The 20,346-nt window shown below is 40.2% G+C and overlaps 1 protein-coding gene across 1 annotated transcript in view; it reads left to right on the forward strand.

The window, feature by feature from the left end:
• Positions 1-20,346, forward strand: part of ATP8A1 (ATPase phospholipid transporting 8A1) — a gene marked incomplete at its 5' end in the record, with an annotated part of 249,508 nt that overhangs the window by 158,838 nt on the left and 70,324 nt on the right. The window contains 3 exons of the mRNA XM_065405013.1: positions 3,882-4,054; positions 11,213-11,396; positions 11,499-11,609. Of these exons, the coding sequence (XP_065261085.1) occupies positions 3,882-4,054; positions 11,213-11,396; positions 11,499-11,609 (468 nt within the window). The remainder of the gene's footprint in view (positions 1-3,881; positions 4,055-11,212; positions 11,397-11,498; positions 11,610-20,346) is intronic.

A 20,346-nucleotide genomic window follows, 5' to 3' on the forward strand; every position in this document is an offset into this window, starting at 1 on the left:
GTTTCCCAAAAGTCTCTCAGGACTACCCAGAATAACTCTGGAGATCTCTGTCTTGTCGTTCAGTTGTTCCACCCTGTTAGAATCCAAACAGTCCAGAGATGAAGGATCTTTCCCTGAATCCATACTTATAGCTTCTTCTCACAGAAAACAAGCTGACAGGGTCACTACCCATGTGGGCCTTTCCTTTGATGACAGAACGTGAGGAATCTATTTATAGTCTTTGACCACACAATGACCACTTGCTTTGAAATTAGCACTTTCCTGTTAAAGTTCTTCATTTGCATTCCACAAGGCTTCTTCATTGTTTGATGGGTTATTTAGTTACAGCGGTATGCACAACGTAAATATTTGCTACTCCATTATAACAGGATACACATAAGTAAAAACAATGCATGTAATATTCCATTCATTTTCATGAAGTTTAAACACCAAACCTTCTTATACATTTAACAATTACTTTGATCTATGCTAATATACAAGTGAATTGACCTGGGTCTTCAGCATGAGCACACCCCTTACAAATATCATACAAACCACAGAGGGTTTGAGTGACCACTTATGTGAACCACTCCAATGCCAACATTCCAACTCAGATTGTTGGCAATGGTATCTTTTTTTAAACATGCACCATGGAGGTATAAATAAAGTCACTTCATTCCAGATGCATCATTCACACAGATCGATAACCTCCTGATATAACACAAGTTGGCTGAGATCCTCCCTGTCCAGGAAATACATTGAGACTATAATATCAGTGAAAATCTTTAGAAGATCCCCTCTGAGCTATGGGAGAAAGGATTTGAAAGGCAGCCTGATAGCCCTGGGCTCTAGCAAATTTATTTATTCTTGACTCCTGCAGTCTTCAAATACCTCAACAGTCAAAAATGCTCAGTATGCTCCTAAACCCAGAGTGGAAACATCCTTATCTATCATTATTTGAAGAGCAGGCTGAGGGAAGGGCAACTTCTTGAAGACATACTCTAGCTGTGTTGCCTCACAAGAGTCTTAGACCTTCTTAAGAAGAAACTGTCATATCCAAACTATAAAATACTTGGTTTGTACAACAGATTCAACCAGTTTTGCAATGGCTACATCTGTAATCTTGCAAAGGGGATGGGTGACAAAAGTGCAGGCAACCGTCAAGACTAATACACACAACATGTCACTGGGCCTTCAAGCCTGGACCTAGCTAGGTTCACTGGATGGGATTTTGGAACCATCTTGAGATAGGCATGCAGGAGCCCTGGTGAAATATTGGCAGAGCCCTTAGAATCTGAGTTGAGACCAGCATGTATTTTTTATTTGTTTACTCACAGACTGGGAGCTGTGAAGAAGAAGCAAGCCCTCCCACAGGGTCTCAGCTACTACACTATAGGACTGAGCTCTCATGAGCCAGGAATCCAGATATAGGTTCACCTTCAGGCTTTGATGACACAGTTGAGTTACAACCCCAGCCTGTTAATTGGTGAACACCTTGGTGACTGCTGACAGCCCAGATGATAGTATCTTGTATTGATAGTGGTCATTGGCCACAATAAACTTTTAAGTGGTACTTATGCTTTTGCCTTATCAAGATGTGGAAGTAGGCATCTTGAGGCCCAAGAGTCCTGAAAAGGTCCATAGTTGAAACAAAGGACAGGAATACTGCTAATGGTTTTATTCTATTGCAAATTCTGTATCTCTACTTCCTGTCTTGTTTCATGCATAAGATGAATGCAATGTTCATGCAACATTAATGTTGAACAGGTAAAATAATAAAAAGTCAGGAAATGCAAAATAAGCATTATTGTTAGAACCTTAATTTGTTGTATTCCACATCCATTTACATTAAAAATAGCATTATATTAAGCTATACGTTTAACTGAAAAGCAGAAATAGAATATATTATGTATATGCATTGCAGCAGAATTAACGTTGCTTTTGAAACCTTAATTTTTTATTTCCTAAAATTTTAAGATTTTTTTTTAACTACACGTCCTTAATATTGCATGTGTGTAGTTTTTGCGTATCATGGGTTTTTCAACGAAAGAAAATAATTGCATGTGCTTAATAGTTTCATTATTTAAATAGTCCCTTTCATAGGTGAACAACGTTGGGGAAGGGTTAGTCTTTACTTCCGCTTTTTGGTTGGCATCAGTTATATGTAAATCTAGATTAATGGGGCAGTAGTTCAATGTTTTATGTTTGGAGAGCTGCATCTTTGCAACATAGAGATAGAGAGGGTTCGTTTGTTTTTGTTTTAATGAAAGCTTTGAATTTGAAGAATATTTCAATATGCAGCTTGAAAGCAGCAGCCATTGGTCCTGCCAAGCTGGGCAAAGCAAAATGCATTAATGTCACAAAGGGCTTCATGAAGATCATCTCATTTCTAAGTATACCCAGAAGTGACTGATTATTTGTAACTTTTATTTTTTCCCCACCCCAAATGTAGCAACACATGTTTTCCTTACTAAGAATTATATGTCCATTTAAAATTTAAATTATTTTTGCTGTGGGTTGTTTAATGTATGGTTCAAATTTTTCTACAGTGGGGAAAAAACTACTTTTTCCCCACTATCCTGTAATTCAAACTACTAAGACATTTTGCTTAGATTTTCCTTTTAATTTTGTATGTACAGGCAAGAACCAAGAATGAGATAAAGAAATATTTAGCCCAGAAGTTGAATGTTTTGGCAAGTTATGACCATGTAAATATGAGGTTATCTTGAAAACTGTTTCAAAGCTTTAGAGTCGCTATTGGCTATCACAGTAATTTATATATTTGTCCCTAAACAAATAATATCTAAAATATTTGAAGGCACTGGCATATTTTCCCCAGATATTTTTGATGTAATAATCACAATTTTTTCCAAAAACTGCAAAAATACATAATGACCGCACCACACCTGAAGTGGGGGGAACATTGTCCGGGTTTGCTGAAGGAAGACAGCAGTGCTTTATGGCAGAGGGGGAGGGAAGGAGGTCAGAAACTGATGCAAAAAGGTGGGTGGTGATCAGCTTTGCGACACTGACTCACCCCTGGGAAATGTAAGGCTTTAAAGGTGCCAGCCCTGGGTGTTGGAAGCCCTTTCTCCATGCAGCAGGCAAGGCGGCACCCACCCTCCCTCCCGTAGAGGTGCGAATATCAGGTTGGGTTAGGACCTGCTGTGGGCATTGCACTAGTCACTCCTTTTTAGGGAGGGAGGTAGGAAGGAATTTTTGTCCTTTTCCCATATTGGCTTCGGTGGAGTGAGTTTTTTTTCACCTTCCCCACAGGAGGTGTCAGGGAGGACCCATTATGGTGAGGAGAAAAGGTGGTAGGCTATATGTCTCAACTTATTTTGTAAGTGTGGAGTGGATATCCAATGCAGGTACTCCATAAGGAAGGCATCCAGTGACTAGATAAATGACCTCGTAAAGGACTTAAAAAGGGGGTGCTGGTTAAAGGAACAGAATGAAGGGGCTTCGGGGCTCCTATGATTGGTACAGCAGGGAGCCAACCCCCATTTCTATAGCCCATCTTAACCCTCCTATGAGTGGGGATGGATGTTCAGGTCCAAGCCATGGGTTAGCTTGGGGACCTGGATGGAAAATGAATGGGCATTGGTGGAAGCCCTGGGTAGTTATTTGAATAAACATGGAGTTGCCTGCACTATATGCTTTTATCTGCCGGGCAGTCCCAGACATCTAATAATAAAGTTGCGGCCTGATTAAATCCATATCAAGTGTCTCTTGTCCTCCTTTCGGTATAGCCAGACAACAGATTAAGTACAGTATATGTTTGGTGGTAGAAATACAGTATCAATTGCTCTTTACTACTGCATTAAAAAGTACAACTTATTTTGAATGGAGCAACAAATAGAAATAAAGATAATTAACATGTATATTTTGTTGTGTAACAGGGAACAAGAGAGACCCTAAGTCGTCATTGCAGTACTCTTGGTGATGCTTTGAGGAAGGAAAATGACTTTGCTCTTATAATTGATGGTAAAACACTGAAGTATGCCTTGACATTTGGAGTAAGACAGTATTTCCTGGATTTGGCTTTGTCATGTAAAGCTGTTATTTGTTGCAGGTAAGGTTTGAGGTGTGATCTTTTTTTCTTTCTGAATATAAAATACTATCCAGGAATAGACTTGTTTCTGGCACCAGTCTTATTGAATATATAGCTAGCTAGCTAGTTTAACAACATTTGAGAAAAGAGAATATAAAAGGTCAAAGTCAATACAGATTTTGTAGAAGTAAATTATATATTATAATTTGTTGTTTGTATAATATTATGTGATCGTGCAATGGAAGAGGGTATTGTAATGCATACCACAACACAGAGGAATTGACAAGCAAAACAGGAGTCCAGGATCTGGCTCAAAACAGCCAGTGTTTACCCAACATAGGATAAAGCAACAGAGAGTCCTGTGGCACCTTTAAGACTAACAGATGTATTGGAGCATAAGCTTTCGTGGGTGAATGCCCACTTCGTCGGATGCATAGGATAGGGTCAATAAGATTCAGGCACTGATCTCCATAGGGTTATCTATCCACCTTTAACTCCAGCTCCTGGGCCTTGTATAGAGATCACTTCGTAGACAAAAATGCATATGAGATAGCTTCTAAGACTTTTCCTTTTCCTGGACTCATACCCAACAAAAAGTGCAAAGGAAATACACTTTTGTTAAGACCTTTTCTTCACAATCAAAGCCCATTCTCTTGATCATGGACATCAGTCTGTTCAGATTGGTAGCCCACCATAACAAGGGGACTTGTTCAAGATCAAAGAAGCATCAAAGCATCAACTGAGAGATAAGAACAGCTTTCTCTCTTGGCTTCCTCCAAGGGCCATACTACCAGTGCTTCTTGGGCTTTCTCCTGGCTTTCCAGGTTACTTCCTGATTCTTATGCACAGAGATGCAATCCAGTCAGTCCCTGTGTTTGCTATCGGTGCCATGGAAACCCCATGGCCCCTATGGTTCAGTTTCTCCTCCAGCCTGGACTTGCTGGTCCGTGACTTGGGTGGTAGATTCCATTATATCAGCTATCAATAAAGAAGTATTTAATTGTTCCCTTCTTTAGGCTGAATGAAAGGTGTCTGGTACTCCCGTCACCTCCACTGAGGCCTGTAGTTGCCCATAGATCAAAGGCATATTTGCTGGCAGCTACCCTATAACAATACAAAAGTGTCAGTGTTACCAGTTTCAGTGTTTGAGTTTAATACATTTAAGTCATCTAAGATCAATTGATCTTCTTGCTTTCTGATTAAATATTTAACATCATGTAGCTGAAAAAGGATAAGAGTTATTACTGTAAATAATCCTGAGATTCACCAGGAATAAAATGGAAGTTTGTATATTTTCATCCCTGAAACTTTTTTTAATCAGAAAAAGGTATTTTCATAATATTTTCCTAATGGTCTTAAATCCAGGAATACAAAGATTGGAAGTAATATGAGCAGGGCCGGCTCCAAGCACCATCAAAGGAAGCAGGTGCCTGGGGCGGCCAATAGAAAGGGGTGGCACTCCGTCCTTTATTGGGGTGGCACGTCCGGGTCTGCGGTGGCAATTCGGCGGCGGGTCCTTCAGTCCCCCTCTTCCTCTTCGGCGGCACTTCGGCAGCAGCTCAATCGTGTTTTTCTTTTTTTTTTCTTTTTTTTCTTCGCCACTTGGGGCAGCAAAAAAGCTGGAGCCAGCCCTGAATATGAACGTACGTGTCTGAGTAGCATCTGCAGCTTTATTAGGAATACTACACCCAAGAGCAGGAACTCCAGGAGATGAGGGATAAAAAAAATATAAAATACTCATCCTGTGATTCGCGTGGGCATTTTGTTAGGAATGCTAGACATTATGTGAATCACCAGAGTAACAGAAGAGATCATTTGGTGGTATCCACCAAATAATAAGAATTTAGATTACTGGGACTGGAGGGCTAGAGGTATCAGTTGGGATCAAGAGCAAAATGTAAAATATGTCTAAAATCCCTGAAAATAAAGAGTGAGCAACGTGCAGGGGGTTATTTTATTTTAATTATTTTTTCAGTTATTTTTAATTACGTTCTGATTTATATTAAAAAGTTTGGTTCTTTCATGTAGAGAATTTTATCCTGTTTCATCTTTTTCTGAAAGGGCTTGAAAGAGAAAAAAAGGAATAATACAAGAAGGAAGTATCTATGCTGAGGCAGCAAGGAAAATTTTTCCTCTGTGAAACTAGACTATGAATCATCTGTCATACTCCTGTAAAAAGGAGCCTGTTTTAACCTTCTATATCAATCTTTTCCATGGCAGGACAAGCAGACTCTCTAGACTTGGCTGTGAGGCATGCTTCCAGTTGAGCAGAGGGAACATTTTATTAATACCAGCAGTTTGTGTTGGCAAAGAACTTGGCTAATGCATGCAATCATAAAAACTTTATTTCACTTTTAGTAGCTGGTTCCTTTTTTTAAAACCATCATTAAACACCACCTTTTACTCTTGTAAATTAACTAATATAAATAACATTGTGCCTCCACTGCCCTAATTCACCAATTTTACCTGATTTACTAAATTTTTGTTGAAAGAGAGGGGATCTGTCCTTCCCAGATTCTCATTAACAGCCATAAAGATATCATTTTTCCCGTATAAATAAGAATAATTCTTTTTGGAGAGCCTCTCAACATTGCAATCCTAATTGGGACAGAGCCCCTGGGCCTTGAGCTTCCAGATACTTCAGTAAACTGTGTCCTTTAGGGTTGCAGGAGCCCCATCATGGTACTGAACTTTTGATGCCTGGTATTATATAAGGAGATGCAGTTGTTTAAACATAGCATTTCACTTCAGTGCTAGATTTCTGAAATGGTGCTACAGTCTTTATACAGTTGAGAATTCAGCCCATGTTCCACCTGGGCCATACTTCTCACCAACCACCCATGAGTAGGAATACACAGAGGCACTCTAAGAAAGAAAAGGTTCACACATGTATTCCACTCAGATGTGCGCATGCTCACCATATTGGAGCTGGTGAGTTTTCTGAAGCAGTACCTTTTGCAGTAGTCCATGCACCCTGTATTTCCTTGTGGCTCCCCCCAAAGCTATATTAGGGTGGTGCTGCCCAACCCCCCTTGGTTTCTTCTCACTGCCCATGGCCTGAGTCAGAGCTCCCCATGTGATTTACCTCACAGTTTTTCGTCTGTGGAGATAGCTAATTTAATTTTCTCCTTATCTGTTAACAGTTAGCACCTGTTAGTTAAGTTTTCATTTATATTTTAAAGTGTGTTTTAATACTGTAGTTAGTTTTCAGTGCTAAACATCTTTGGTATGCAGCACTTAAGAGGCTTTAAGCACTGCCTGTTATACAAAGTGTCTTTTCCAAATAGTGACCTGCATGCCTTGCTGCCTTTTGTACCTGGGTGAAGGGTACATTAAGGAGAGGTCCAATATCTGCCACTCGTTCAGAAAAAGAATGTAGATTTCAGGAGACCTACACCTCAAACACCACCTCATGATGCAGGCTATGAGACTTGCTTGGCTCTGGGCCCATCTAGCTATCACCCTGCTTCCTGTGCACAGACTGCAAATGTAGCTGCGGTTGTCTCAGACAGACCCCTGGACTTGGCCTCTTCTCCTTGGAGAAAGAGAGGTTAGTGTTCTCCAGGGCCTCCCCAGAAAATGACACACAAGACAGACCAAGGTGACTTAAAGTCAAAGAAAACTTTGAAAAAGGACTCAGGACACCAGCAGGATTCAGCAGGTACTCCGGATTGAGCTGGACCATCAGCCCACATCTCCCCAGTACTGCAGTAGGAGGATGTCAGTACAGTACCCTTGACTCTGGTACTGTCTGCACGATGACCATTTAGTCCAGTACCAGTGGACACTGTTACAGCAGCAACATTTCTTGTACTGACAACTCCACGAGCTTATGAGTCAGAAAAGGATTTGCCTTGCCTCTTTGTCCCAGACTCTCCTGTGGTTCATGAATCCATTGCTTTATTGGCACCTCCTTCAGTATGGGGGTCTTCAATATCCTCAGCTCTGATGTAGAGATTGTTAGTGGTACTGACGCCAGTATCAGCTAAGAAGTATAATAAGGGCTCAGCTCCTTCTCCAGTACCATTTTTGGTACTGGTGCATACTGTGTTGGCACCAGTACAGTTTTCAGATGCCATTCAGTCTTGGGCACTACATTGGCACTGAATGTTGGTACTGGGACAATAATTGGCTTGGGTTAACAACTCCAGTTTCTACCACCATACCGACTACAAGTTCTTTCCCAGAACCATCTCAGGATGCTGTGCCATCAATGTCTCATGAAACCTTTAGGGTACCAACTACCATACATGCCTTGGTACTGATGTTAGATCTTTCGCCCATTGTAAAGAGGTTATCAGGTTGCCTAGTAGCCCCAATAGGTGTTGCACTCCCCAGTGCTTACTGACCACTCGCAGTCTGGTTCATTCTCCTAGTTGTTTGCTGTCCCTCCCTTGACACAGATGGTCTAGCAAATTTTCCAGATTACCTCCAGAAGGGGAGCATTGATCTCTAGAGTGGGACTGATCGTACAGCAGGGACAGATCACTGTGGCCCAGTTCTTACTGACTCCCCATGCCTTACACTTTCCTTCAATGGCCATTGTGTGTCTGGTGTGTCTCCTATTCCCCAAGGTCATGATCATCACTCCAGACTAGGGGAAGATCATCTGAGTGCATGGTGACAAACCTTCCAGAGCCACTTGTGTTGGAAGTACGAAAAGATACTCTTCCCCCAGAGCAGCCCATGCTGCAGGAGGAACCATTGCCTTAGGAACCAATTTTATTGCAAGACAATTCATCTGAACCTGTGTTCCTCCTCACCCATGACTTAATGATCCCAGACACTTGATTTTAAGTCTCATCCGGAGCTTCAGAGAAGAACGGCTGCATCTTTGGGTATACAAACTAAGCTTGTACAACAAAACACAAGCTTTTAGACATTTTCCAGGCTTTTGCCCCTCCCTATTAGTGTAGCTCTTCTAGAACTGGCAAAGACCTTATGGCATATACCAGCCTTTCTAGCCTCTACAGCTAAGCGCATGGATAAACGCTATTTTGTCCCTATGCAAGGCTTTGAGGGTTTTAATTCCCATCCTGCCCCAAGCTGCTTAGTGTTGACGGCCACTAAGGAGAGATTGCATCAAGGGAGATTTAAATAAAGAAAAAGAGACCAAGAGGCTTGGCTTATTTGGGAAAAAATAATTATTCCGCATTCTGTCTACAGATGCATGTAGCAAATCAGCAAGCACTGATAGTTAAATAGGACTTTGTAAACTGGGATGCAATATCCAAATTAACTGAAAAGCTACCAGAGTGGAGGCAAGAGAGGAATTTAAGGCTTTCCTGGGGTGGCTGACACCAGTCCAATCTGCTGGATTCATAGATTCCAAGGCAAGAAGGGCTGTTGTGATGTACCTAACGCTTGATGGCCTCTGCAATAACAATGAGGCGAGCTTCCTGGGTACAGAACTTGGGCATAGCTACAGACGTTCAACAGACTATTAAAGACTTTCCTTCTGATGGTTGTTACTTGTTTTTGGATAAAAGCGATGAGATCTTACATTCTTTTAAAGACTCTAACAATGCTCATTAGGATCTATACTCCAGCCCCCAATACATATCTCAACAACTTCAATTATAGTATAGTATAGTATGATAGGCAGCCTTTCCACCCATCAAGGCAACCATATTCTCAAAAAAGAAACACAAAATCGCAAAGTCAGCCATGGAAAGCAACCCATTTGCGTTCTCTTTCAATGACAGCAGTACAGTCATTGGTGATCTTCCTACCACCTTGTCCCCCGACCATTCTGGGGGGAGGATTATCCCATTTCCTCACTGCCTGGGAATCTATAACAATGGACAAATGGGTCCTAATCACTCTGAGATTGGGATATTCTAGTAGCGAGACCATGCCAAGATAATTCTTATAGCTCCAGCATGGTTGAGACAATGCTTGTTCTCAGATCTTCACAGCCTCTTGATTTAGCCTCCAGGGCCTCAGCCTCCTCTTCCAAACCTACTGTCCCAATAACATGGGCAGTTATTGCATCCAGTCTTGAACAGTTGGTACCATACAGTATGGTTGTTGAGTGGCTAGATCAGGCAGAGAAAGACTTCTCAGTGGCAGTTCAGAGGATGTTCTTAATAGCAGAAAGCAACCCATTAGATCTGCTTATTTAACTAACTGGAAGCAATTTTCAATGTGGTCTACTCTCCGTGGTATACCTTACTCAGAAACTAGGATTCAGGACATTTTAGAGTACCTGGTATATCTCAAATTGTCATGTCTTTTTTCTGAGTTTCCTGGGAGTCCATTTTGCAGCAATCTCAGGAATTCACCCTCCACTTAGGGAAGATTTTCTAGTTTTTTTTTTAAAAAGGTGTTGTTTGTCTTTCTCCAATGAAGGATTCATCACTATAGCATTGTGTTTGCTGCTTTCATGGGCCCTCTGTTTGAGCCAATGGACACCGGCTCCTTGCCTCACCTATGTCAGAAGACATCTTTCCTCATAGCGAGTATGTCAGCCAAAAGAGAAGAGCGGGTAAACATCACGCTTTCCTGGCAGGTTCCCATTATAAAGCTCAGCAGCGAACAGTAGGACTCCTGGCTCAGTACAAAAATTTGTTCTGCGGGAGGAGGCCAGCAATTGCAAAAGCAGTGCAATAAAGAGTAAAACAGTATAGTTGCATAGTTAAAATTTTCATTCCTTGACTTTTTTGTAAAATTAAGATTCCAACATCTGTTAGCTCAGCAATGTTGCCCACTTTTACTATATGTCTATTCCTGTTTTTCTATTTTAATGTGTGATTTTATTATATTACTATTTGTTTGTAAAATAAATACACTAAAATATATAAATAAAATATGAAACGTATCTAAAACAAATATAAAATATACAATGGAAACTTAACACTGCTGTTGGGACTTTCCCTTTTACATTTTCTGACTTTTTAATATTTTATTTATATAGCCTTAATGTTATATTAATGCAGATTTCTGCATTTCATAACAGGTATTTTAGTGATGTTTGGCATATGTATGGGAAACCCAGTCCTACTCTAACCTTGCTGAAAAATCCTGTGAATGTGTCTTTGAGGGAGGTAAAAAGAGAATGTCAATGACAGATACTGTCTTTAATCTATTTTATTGCCCTTTAGCAGAACAAAAAATATTTTAACATAATGTGCATTCAGAATTTCCATGTTCAGGGTTTGTTCTTTTTTTTTTTCAAAGGGTGTCTCCTCTTCAGAAATCTGAAGTAGTAGAAATGGTAAAAAAACAGGTTAAAGTAGTAACACTGGCAATTGGTGATGGAGCAAATGATGTTAGTATGATACAGACAGCACATGTTGGCGTTGGTATTAGTGGAAATGAAGGGCTACAGGCAGCTAATTCTTCGGATTACTCCATAGCACAGGTAAATCATTATACTGTCAAACATATTAAAACAGAATACTTTTATATCATGTAATACTGATCAATGTACATGTTTTTAAACATATTTTTTCATTGTTTGCAGTTCAGATATCTGACGAACTTGTTGTTGGTTCATGGTGCTTGGAACTACAGCAGAATAGCTAAATGCATCTTGTACTGTTTCTACAAGAATATAGTCCTTTATATTATTGAGGTAATGGTACAGTATATCCAATATTAGCTTTTCAAACTCTTTATTTGGTATTTGAGGTATAGTGGTCTGTGCCCCAAGAGACTACCTATCTACCAAGCTGTTGACTTTTCTGGGGTCTGCCTCTCTAGTAGTACATTTACACTTCGAACTGGAGGTATAAGTTCCAACTTGAGATATACCCACACTTGCTGTGATCAAGCTAGTGTGCTAAAAACAGAGTGTAGTTATGGTAGTGAAGACATTAGCCACGTCAAGTACATACCCATCTAAGATACTACATATGTACTTGGGGTGGCTAGCCCTTCCAACCACCACTACTTGTGCATGCAGGATTTCTATTTTTAGCATGCTAGCTCAGATCTAGCGTGGGTATATCTACTCGAGCTGGAAATTACACCCCCAGCTTGAAATGTAGACCTATCCTATCTCTCTCTCTCGTTTTTCATGAAAAATTCCAAAAGCTCTCAGTTTCATCCTGATGGAGAATGGGAGAATTTCAAAAATCTCAACAACTTTTGCAGGATGGGAAAAATGTTTCCCACTGAGCTCTAATGATAATATATACACATATTGTTAGGGATATTTGCACTTTCATGTGCAACTTTAAATTTGGCATTTCATGACTTTACAGTGCTTAGCTTTGCAACCCAAGCATTCTTTTAACATAATTCTTGTATGGATTATTGTAGAGAGAATTTTTTAATTAGAATTTCTGTCTCTCCCCCTCCTCCTTTTTCCACAACCTTTCTTTGTTTTTCATTGTTTCTCTTTCTGCACCTTTCATCACATTTTCCCCTTAAGTGAAATAGAAACCCAGTGATGTTTATATTTGATTCAAACTTCTGAATTCACAATGTTTGTGTGGGTTCAAAATTAGGAAAAACAAGTTTGTCCATTCCAAAGCACGGCCAGTTTGTTTGGGTTATTTTTCTTACATACATAAAATACAAATTAATACTATTTTAATAAAGTGTTGAGTGGGATTACATTTTTTAAATAAAAATCCTTATTTAGTAAGAACTGCAGATGGTTATCACCTGCAAAAATCAGACCACTTAAATTAGATGCCTAACATTTGACCCTCTAGATCTGAAAATTTGCCTTAATTTCTGCTTTTTTTAAAAAAGCAAAAACTTTATCTTTTTGATGGAGCTTCTCACAAATAGTGCAGTTGTTGGGAATTTTTAATCTTATAATTTTACTTTGTAATATTTCCTTAAATTTAATTGGATTTGTATTCTATTTAGAAGAAAATATAACAAAAAGAACAGAGTAAAAAATTCAGGAGCTTTGAAAAAAGGTCAGAAAGAAAAATTATAATGGAAAAAATTAAATAGTCTTATCTACAATTTTCCATACATAAAATATGCTAAAAATGTTACACTTGCAAAGTGAAGCACTCAAGGTTCTTTGGCACTTACAGTTGCTCCTCATCAAAATCAGAACATATATTTAGGTGCCTAACTTTAAGCATAAAAATTTGAAAATTTTAACTTAATAGGTACATTAGTTCTATGTATAGAGACCTACAAATCTGCTGATAGCCACTTTATATCAGTGGATGCGGATATCTGTAGACCAGATTTGTAGATGGATGCGGATCCAAATTTTATATTTAGAGCCCTGCAAATCTGCGGATATCCATTTGATATTGCGGACCATGTTTGCGGATCACAGATCAGATGCGGATACAAATTTTGTTTCCGCGCAGAGCTCTATTTATCATATTTCTTATTCTGGAGAAAATTAGTTGCTGATTTGTATTAGAAATATGCAGTTCTCAAGTCTTAATTTGAAAATGCATTGTTTATATATATTTTGTTTAACAATGACAGGTATTTTTGTTTAATATTTAAAACTAACTTTGAAATACACTATATATTTATTTTTAGTTATAATATGTAATTTTAAAAAAATACATAATGAAACTATACATGAGACAGGATGATCTTTAGATTAATTCCCATATACCCAACTTTTGCCAGATAAAACACCTTTTGCCGATGTTAATGGCTAATGTCAATACTGTGAATTAATAGACAGAAAAATACATCACTGAATGTCTCTATCTAGGACAACTGCTAGGCTTCAATCTCTCTTTTCATTTTTTTGTACTGATCAGGCGTGGGAGCAGAGATCTCAATGACTACTTGTAAGCTGCTGTTTAATATGGAGAAATGCTGTATAAGGAAAATGTGAATCTCTTGCTGCTGCGCCTCTTGGAACTTAAAAAATAATACTATGAGAGGCAGGTCTGAAAGTTGCTTTAAAATAAGTTTTTATTGGTTGCTGTGGGTTTTACAGATAACCTAGTAAAATCTGCCTTTGTATTTGTTACTATTCAGTAATACAGATTGTTATAGAATAGTAATTTTAACTTAATCTAAATATGAAGTTTCATAGTAGGCATTTGTGCAGTGATATAAAATAATGTCTCACAACGGCCTTGATTTAGCAAACTACTTAAGTGTGTGCTGAACATGAATAGTTTTACTCATGTGCTTAAAGTTTAGCATATGCTTAAGTGCCTTACTGAATCCGAGCTTAAAGCAACACCCCCATCCATCAGTTAGGGTTTATTAGCACTTAAATCCCTATTTATAGGAATCCATAAGTGGTCTGTAATAATTTACTCAGGTTTAGGGCCCTGATTCTGCAGGTACTTCAGCATGTGCCTACCCTTAAGCATGTGAGTAGCCCCATTAACTTTAGTGGTTCTACTAATGTGATTAAAGTTAGGCATATATTTACGTAGTTTGCTGAGTAAGGGTTTAAGGCTTTGAGTCTATATTCAGTCCACTTGCATGGATCCCTAGACAAGTGCAGAGTCCCAGACTTCTCATAAGCATTGTGTGTTCATTTTATCAGTTCTTAATGCAGAATTGGGGCCTAACACCTGATTGAGAACTCAGCTCAGATTTTTTCTAAGCTATACCACAATTTTATGCTTCTAGATTTCAAAACATGGGGCTAAATCCTGTTCCAGTTTAAGTTAATGGCAAAACTCCCTTTGACTTTACTGGGTACAGGATTTTGTCCCCGTTTTTTAAGTCATTGCATGTTGGCTGCTAATGTGGAGCACCTGTTTTGATGTTTATAAACGGCTTTAAAATAATGACTTTATAAAAGATGTATATGGAAACTTTTTCTTTTAAACTGAGACAAAAGAAATTCCAACCAAAAAATGGGTTAAAGATTCTAAGGTTCTGGCTTAAATTGAAGAAAGATAGGAAATTAAATTTTGTTTGGAAGCCCGATCTTAATTTCCTACTTACACCAATGGGTTGCAGTTGAAACGGTTTTCTATAAGGGCTTCGTTATATTACATACATTATAAGATGCAATATGTAGTCACAATGCTATGTCCTAGAACCCAACCTGTTCTTTTTCTGCACTTCAACTATTCACACACCTTTTAACTACGATCTTTCACAAACTACCAATAATTCACAAATCTACCTCTCCACTTCTGACTTGTCTTCCATCCAGTCCACTGTCTTAGCCCATCTCTCTGACATTTTCTCCTGCATATATGTCTATCAACTTATACTGAACATCATGATAACTGAACTCATTATTTTCCTCCCAAATCCCTCTCCACTTCCCCCTTGTCTAAATCAGTTAAACATACCATCCTTCCTTTCACTCAGGCCAATACCTGGAGCTTACCTTTGTCTCCTGATTCCGTTGCCTCACACATCCAGATAGTCTAAATCTTCTTTCTAGACCACATTTCTTAAGACACCAATATCCTGAAGAACAATCTCCCTTCCATTGCCCACATTAATCAGAGTAAAACATGCCTTCCCATGAAAATGAGTTCCCGATCCCCAAAACAGTTCTCCATGGGTCTTTATGCCCTCTACCCCTTCTAAAGCTGCAGTAAGCCCTGTAGAATATGTGTATTTGTGTAAGTACATGAATTTGGCTCTACAGAGTTTTAGTGCTGGTAGTGGGGATCACAAGCAGTGTGTGTGCCCTTTTTTCCCAATCTGACATGAAGGCGATTTTAATACTGATCGCCCTATCCTTTCTCTGGCAAGCAGCTCTTTTTTTGAGCTGTTGGGGAATTCACTCTAAACTGTGAGTCCAAATTAGTCTCCTCACCTGTCTTACAGATGGAAAGGATTCTACCCCTTCTATCCAGACTTTAGAGACATTCTGTCTCCTCAAACACCATATATCATGGAATTTGGAATTTCTCTCCCTACCTGGAGGGGAAGGCAGGATTGGGTAGTCACCTCAAAAGGTTCCCTTCCCAATCTATATCCATTGATGAAAACAGCGCTTTGGAACCTTGTGGGGCCACAGAACTTCTGATGTATTTTACTCCTGGGGGAATTCTGCGTCACTCCGCATGCGCAGAATTCATGGCCCCCGCAGATTTCTTTGTTTACCCACAGAAAAATGACTTCTGATGGAAGCAAAGGGAAGCCACAAGAGCGGTCATGCGCACACTCCCTGGCAGTGCAGACAGGTCGGTTTGGGCACCCAGAGCATCTGGTAGAGATGTAAATCACCACCGGGGAGGGGAGCTCGGTAGTCGTGTGTGAGAGAGAGAGAGACACTCTGTCCATCTCGCTCGTTATTGCAGTACGCTCGGCATGGAGGGCATGGCTTTTGGGTATTTCTGAAGGGTTAGGTGTAGGGCAGACTTTGTTCCGTCTAACAGAGGAGAATGTAGCAGCCTGCCTGCTTAGTGAATTTTTCCCATTGTGCTTAGTGAATTGCCCCAGGAGTATAAAACCGGTGTAAAAATTGTAAGTCTCCTATACATTGTTAGAGTGGTGTAAAGGAGCCTTATTGTAAAGGACAGTATGGCCTAATAAATGCTTATGGTGCTTTAGTGATTAGAACTGATCTAAATTTTTGGAATGAAAAAAATTCCTATCAAAATGTTCTCCATGAACTGTTTGCTACTAGCCTTTTTGAAGATGATCAGTAGCCAGTCTAAATTGTGAGTTTAAGTCCCCAGCCCTCACTTGCTCTTCAGTTGCCTATGATGTAACACTTAGCACATGGCTGCATATATTTGTTGACTAATAATTAGAAGTAAACGGTCAATACTAGCTATATTACTATTAGACAAAGGGGGTTTGATGATTTCCTCCAATGCTCCCCACTCCCATTCTCCATCCATTGTATTGTAGTTTAAATAAATTACCAAAATAATTGAAACTAGCTGGATTATATTGCATTATTTTGACAAAAAATATGCAGAATTTTAAAATATTGTGTGCAGAATTTTTAATGTTTTGATGCACAATTTAATTTTTTGACACAGAATTCCCCCAGGAATAATCTGTACTGCACATGGAGGTTTGACCATGATCTGGCCCAATTTATTATTTTCTTCAAGATTTTCCTTCAAGGACATATGGTATTTACCTGCCTTGAAAAATGGTAAATTCTAGGCCTAGACAAGATGATAGTGTCATTTAAAAAAATCTCTTAATACTTCTATTGTAAACCTAAATAAAAATTAGGGTTCTATGGGTTTTAAATGACCTTAAAAATGCTTAATTTACAAGAAAACAACAATATTAATTTGAAAGTTAAAAATAGATTTAGCATGTTTAAGGAATAAAAGCACCTACATTATAGAGGGACCTGGAAATAACTTCCGAGTTGGAATTGTATTCTAAAATTTATTTAAAATGCGGGCATAAAATTTTGTTTTTTTCTCTAAAGGTAAGGAGGCATTTGATGTGAAATTTCCCACAGGCTTAAGTTTTATGCCATTTGAATTCTCTGCATAGTGTGTGTTCAGTATCTTTTCATAATTTTTTAATAGTAAATCTTTGAAATAAGACTCTGGCTAAAGTTTTCCCTTGGCAGTTCTACTTTTCATTGTTGACTGATATCTCTTAAAAAACAGTGCTTTGGTAGAGCAGCAGATCCTGAGTGGATCTGGTGCAACAGGCGCAGTTTAAAAAAATGGGTTTAGGGTCATTTTTAGATGGTAGTGAAGCTATAACTGAAAGTTTATGTGCTATGCACACAAACCTGCTTGTTGATTGGGGCTAGGTGCATATAAGCCTAATTGATGGAGGGAAGCAGCTGAACGTAGATAATATCTTCTTCCTCAGGAGTTACACTTTTCTGTCAGGTTTTATCTTACAACAGATAAGGGTTCACTTGTAGCCTCTGGCACACAAAGGTTCACGTACTGCTGCCAATTGATAAAATATCCTTCATTAGTGGCTGTGCTTCTATCTCCACTTCACCCAAGTCCCCATTCCCATTAAGCTTAAAATAACCCTAGGAAATTAATGCATAAAAAAAAAACTAATTTGGAAGCAGCTACAGTTGCTGCACAGAGAGCATGCCAGGACATAAATCCACAAAGGCAAGGACATGAAAAGGTAAACCACCTTACAGTATATACTCTCTATTCTTCCCCTCATGAGTCACCCCTCTTACAATTACCACAGGTACCATACACCACAGACCAGGCATAACATTCTTAATTCTGCCCTCTAGAGATGTGAGCCTTCATTCACTCTATTTAACTGCTTTTCTGTACATATCCCTTGACTAAATTAGTTCCTCTCAACATAACTAAACCGAACATCTGCAGCTAATAAAAAAAAATAATAATCTGGTAAAAGGATTTATGCAGAAAGGTAAAGGGGGCAGAGTTAAGGTTTTGGGCACGTGTACAGTTGTGGTAGTTTTCTTGGCTTTGTTTAAAAATCTAAAATAAAACACATGTGGCATATGCATTATGATACAGTTTTATGTGATCACATACTATTTGTTCTTCAGAACCCTGCCTTATTCAGTACACAGGATGGACAGTGTTATGGCACAGAGGGTTGTAGGAAGGAAAATGATATTCTGTTTTGTTTAAGGCACTGGAATAGGACCAGGAGAACTCAATTCCATTCCTGGCTCTGCCACAGACTTCCTATGTGATTCTGACCAAAACTATCTAAGGCCCTGATTAAGGAAAGCTGAAGTCTATCCCTCTTTGTCGATTTTGATGGGACTTAAGCACATACTTAAGTCTTTTCATGAATACAGATGTTTTCCTTCACTGCCTACCTGTAAGAGGAGCAAATTACATTTGCAGAGGCAGCTTTAATTCTAACTGTAAGAGTTTAGGTGGGTGTGATTCTCCCTCGCTGTCGTCTCTGATGGAGGCCACGCCCCCTTGCTGCACACGCTCCTGAAACAGGCTAAGTAAATGGGGAAATTAGTGGTTTCCGGCCCCAACCTGTAGGCAGGGTAGAGCCGCAAATACTTCAGGGGCCCAGGCCCTCAGCCAGGATGTGGCACCACACAGTCAAAGGCTTTAACCCGTAGGCAGGGTAGCTGAAAGTGGTTCAGGAGGGCCCAGGCCCTTAGCCAGGGCAGAGGCCCCAGCAAACAGTCTTGGGCAGGGGTTGAGCACCCAATGAGCAGTCTAGGGCGCCAGCAGGGGTTGAGCACCCAGCGAGCAGTCTATGGGGCTCAGGCAAGGGGTGAGCACCAAACACAGCCTATGGGGCTCAGGCAAGGGGTATCTGAGGAGCGCAGGCCTCCTGGCCTAAGGAGGGGGAGTACCGCCACCCCAGGGGTGGGGTGGCAGGTGGGGAGTGGGCCTGCCCAACTCCATTGCATCCCAGCCCAGGGCCCTAACAGCGGCAGAGTGGTCTGCCACTGGGTCAGTGGGCATTCCACCCGCAACACACTGACCGTGTCTCCGATGGCACCACAGCCAGACGGTAGTCTGGTTCCCCTGGGCTGCTTCCTATACTTTCCCCTCGGGTGTACCTGCATTCAAGGGTTGTCCTCCATCTCCCAGGGGTACACTGTGAGTGCCAGTCCCAGCAGCTTCTCTGCGTCGGGTGTGTCAGAAAGTCCTGGTACCTGGGCAATCTCCTCAGAACAGCCAAAGTCTTCCGCAGGTTCCAGCTCCAGCAGCGGGCTGGAAACGTCTGCCTCCCTCAGTGGCTCCTGCTCAACTGAGCTGCAGGGCCTACCTCTTATACTTCCAGTTTCTGTCCCACGCTTCCGGCGCAGCAGCCTAAGCCTTCCGGGTTCCACCCACCAGGGAGCGTCTGGCTCTCCCTCGCTGTCAGTCTCTGAGGAAGGCCACGCCCCTTTGCTACACTAACATTTCCTATCATTTTTCAGTATTTGATTTTGCAACTTTAACATAATTCTGTGTGTGTCACTACAGGGGGAGCTGGTAGCTACCTATATATTTTGGCTGCCTAACGCTTTCCATTACAACTTTTTTGGAATGAAACTCCTTCATTGTTTGCAGCAGGCCTTTGAAGGGGAAATCCTTTAGGCCAAAGAACTACTTTTCCTTGTCTTGTGAAATTCCATTCAGGTTTAGGTGAGAACTTTTTAAAATAACTGTTTTCCTGTGCACTGACTGAGACAGGGATCCCAGAGGGAAAAAGTAGTATATAATCATGTAGTTAAAGACTGACTCATAACACAAATGCACAAGGGAGTAAAATTAAGGTTGCCATGGCATCCTAAATTCTGGCATTTCCTGGCTTTCAAATGCTTGGTTTTGCAATCCAAATACCATTCCTTTTAATATAGGTTTTGTGTATATATTTATATTAAACTGCAACAATGACTGCATAGCACATTAAGCTGGGGGCGGGGGGTGCCATTGACTGGCTTGCTGGATTGGCACAGACAGCTGCAGCAGCACAGGAGCCAGCAAACAGAGCTGTAAACAGGGGAGTTTGAGAGGGAGTTTGTAGGGGAGTCTGGGGGGAAGACTAGGAGA

The sequence above is a fragment of the Emys orbicularis genome, chromosome 5 (assembly GCF_028017835.1).
Source record: "Emys orbicularis isolate rEmyOrb1 chromosome 5, rEmyOrb1.hap1, whole genome shotgun sequence".
Classification (NCBI taxonomy): Eukaryota; Metazoa; Chordata; order Testudines; family Emydidae; genus Emys; species Emys orbicularis.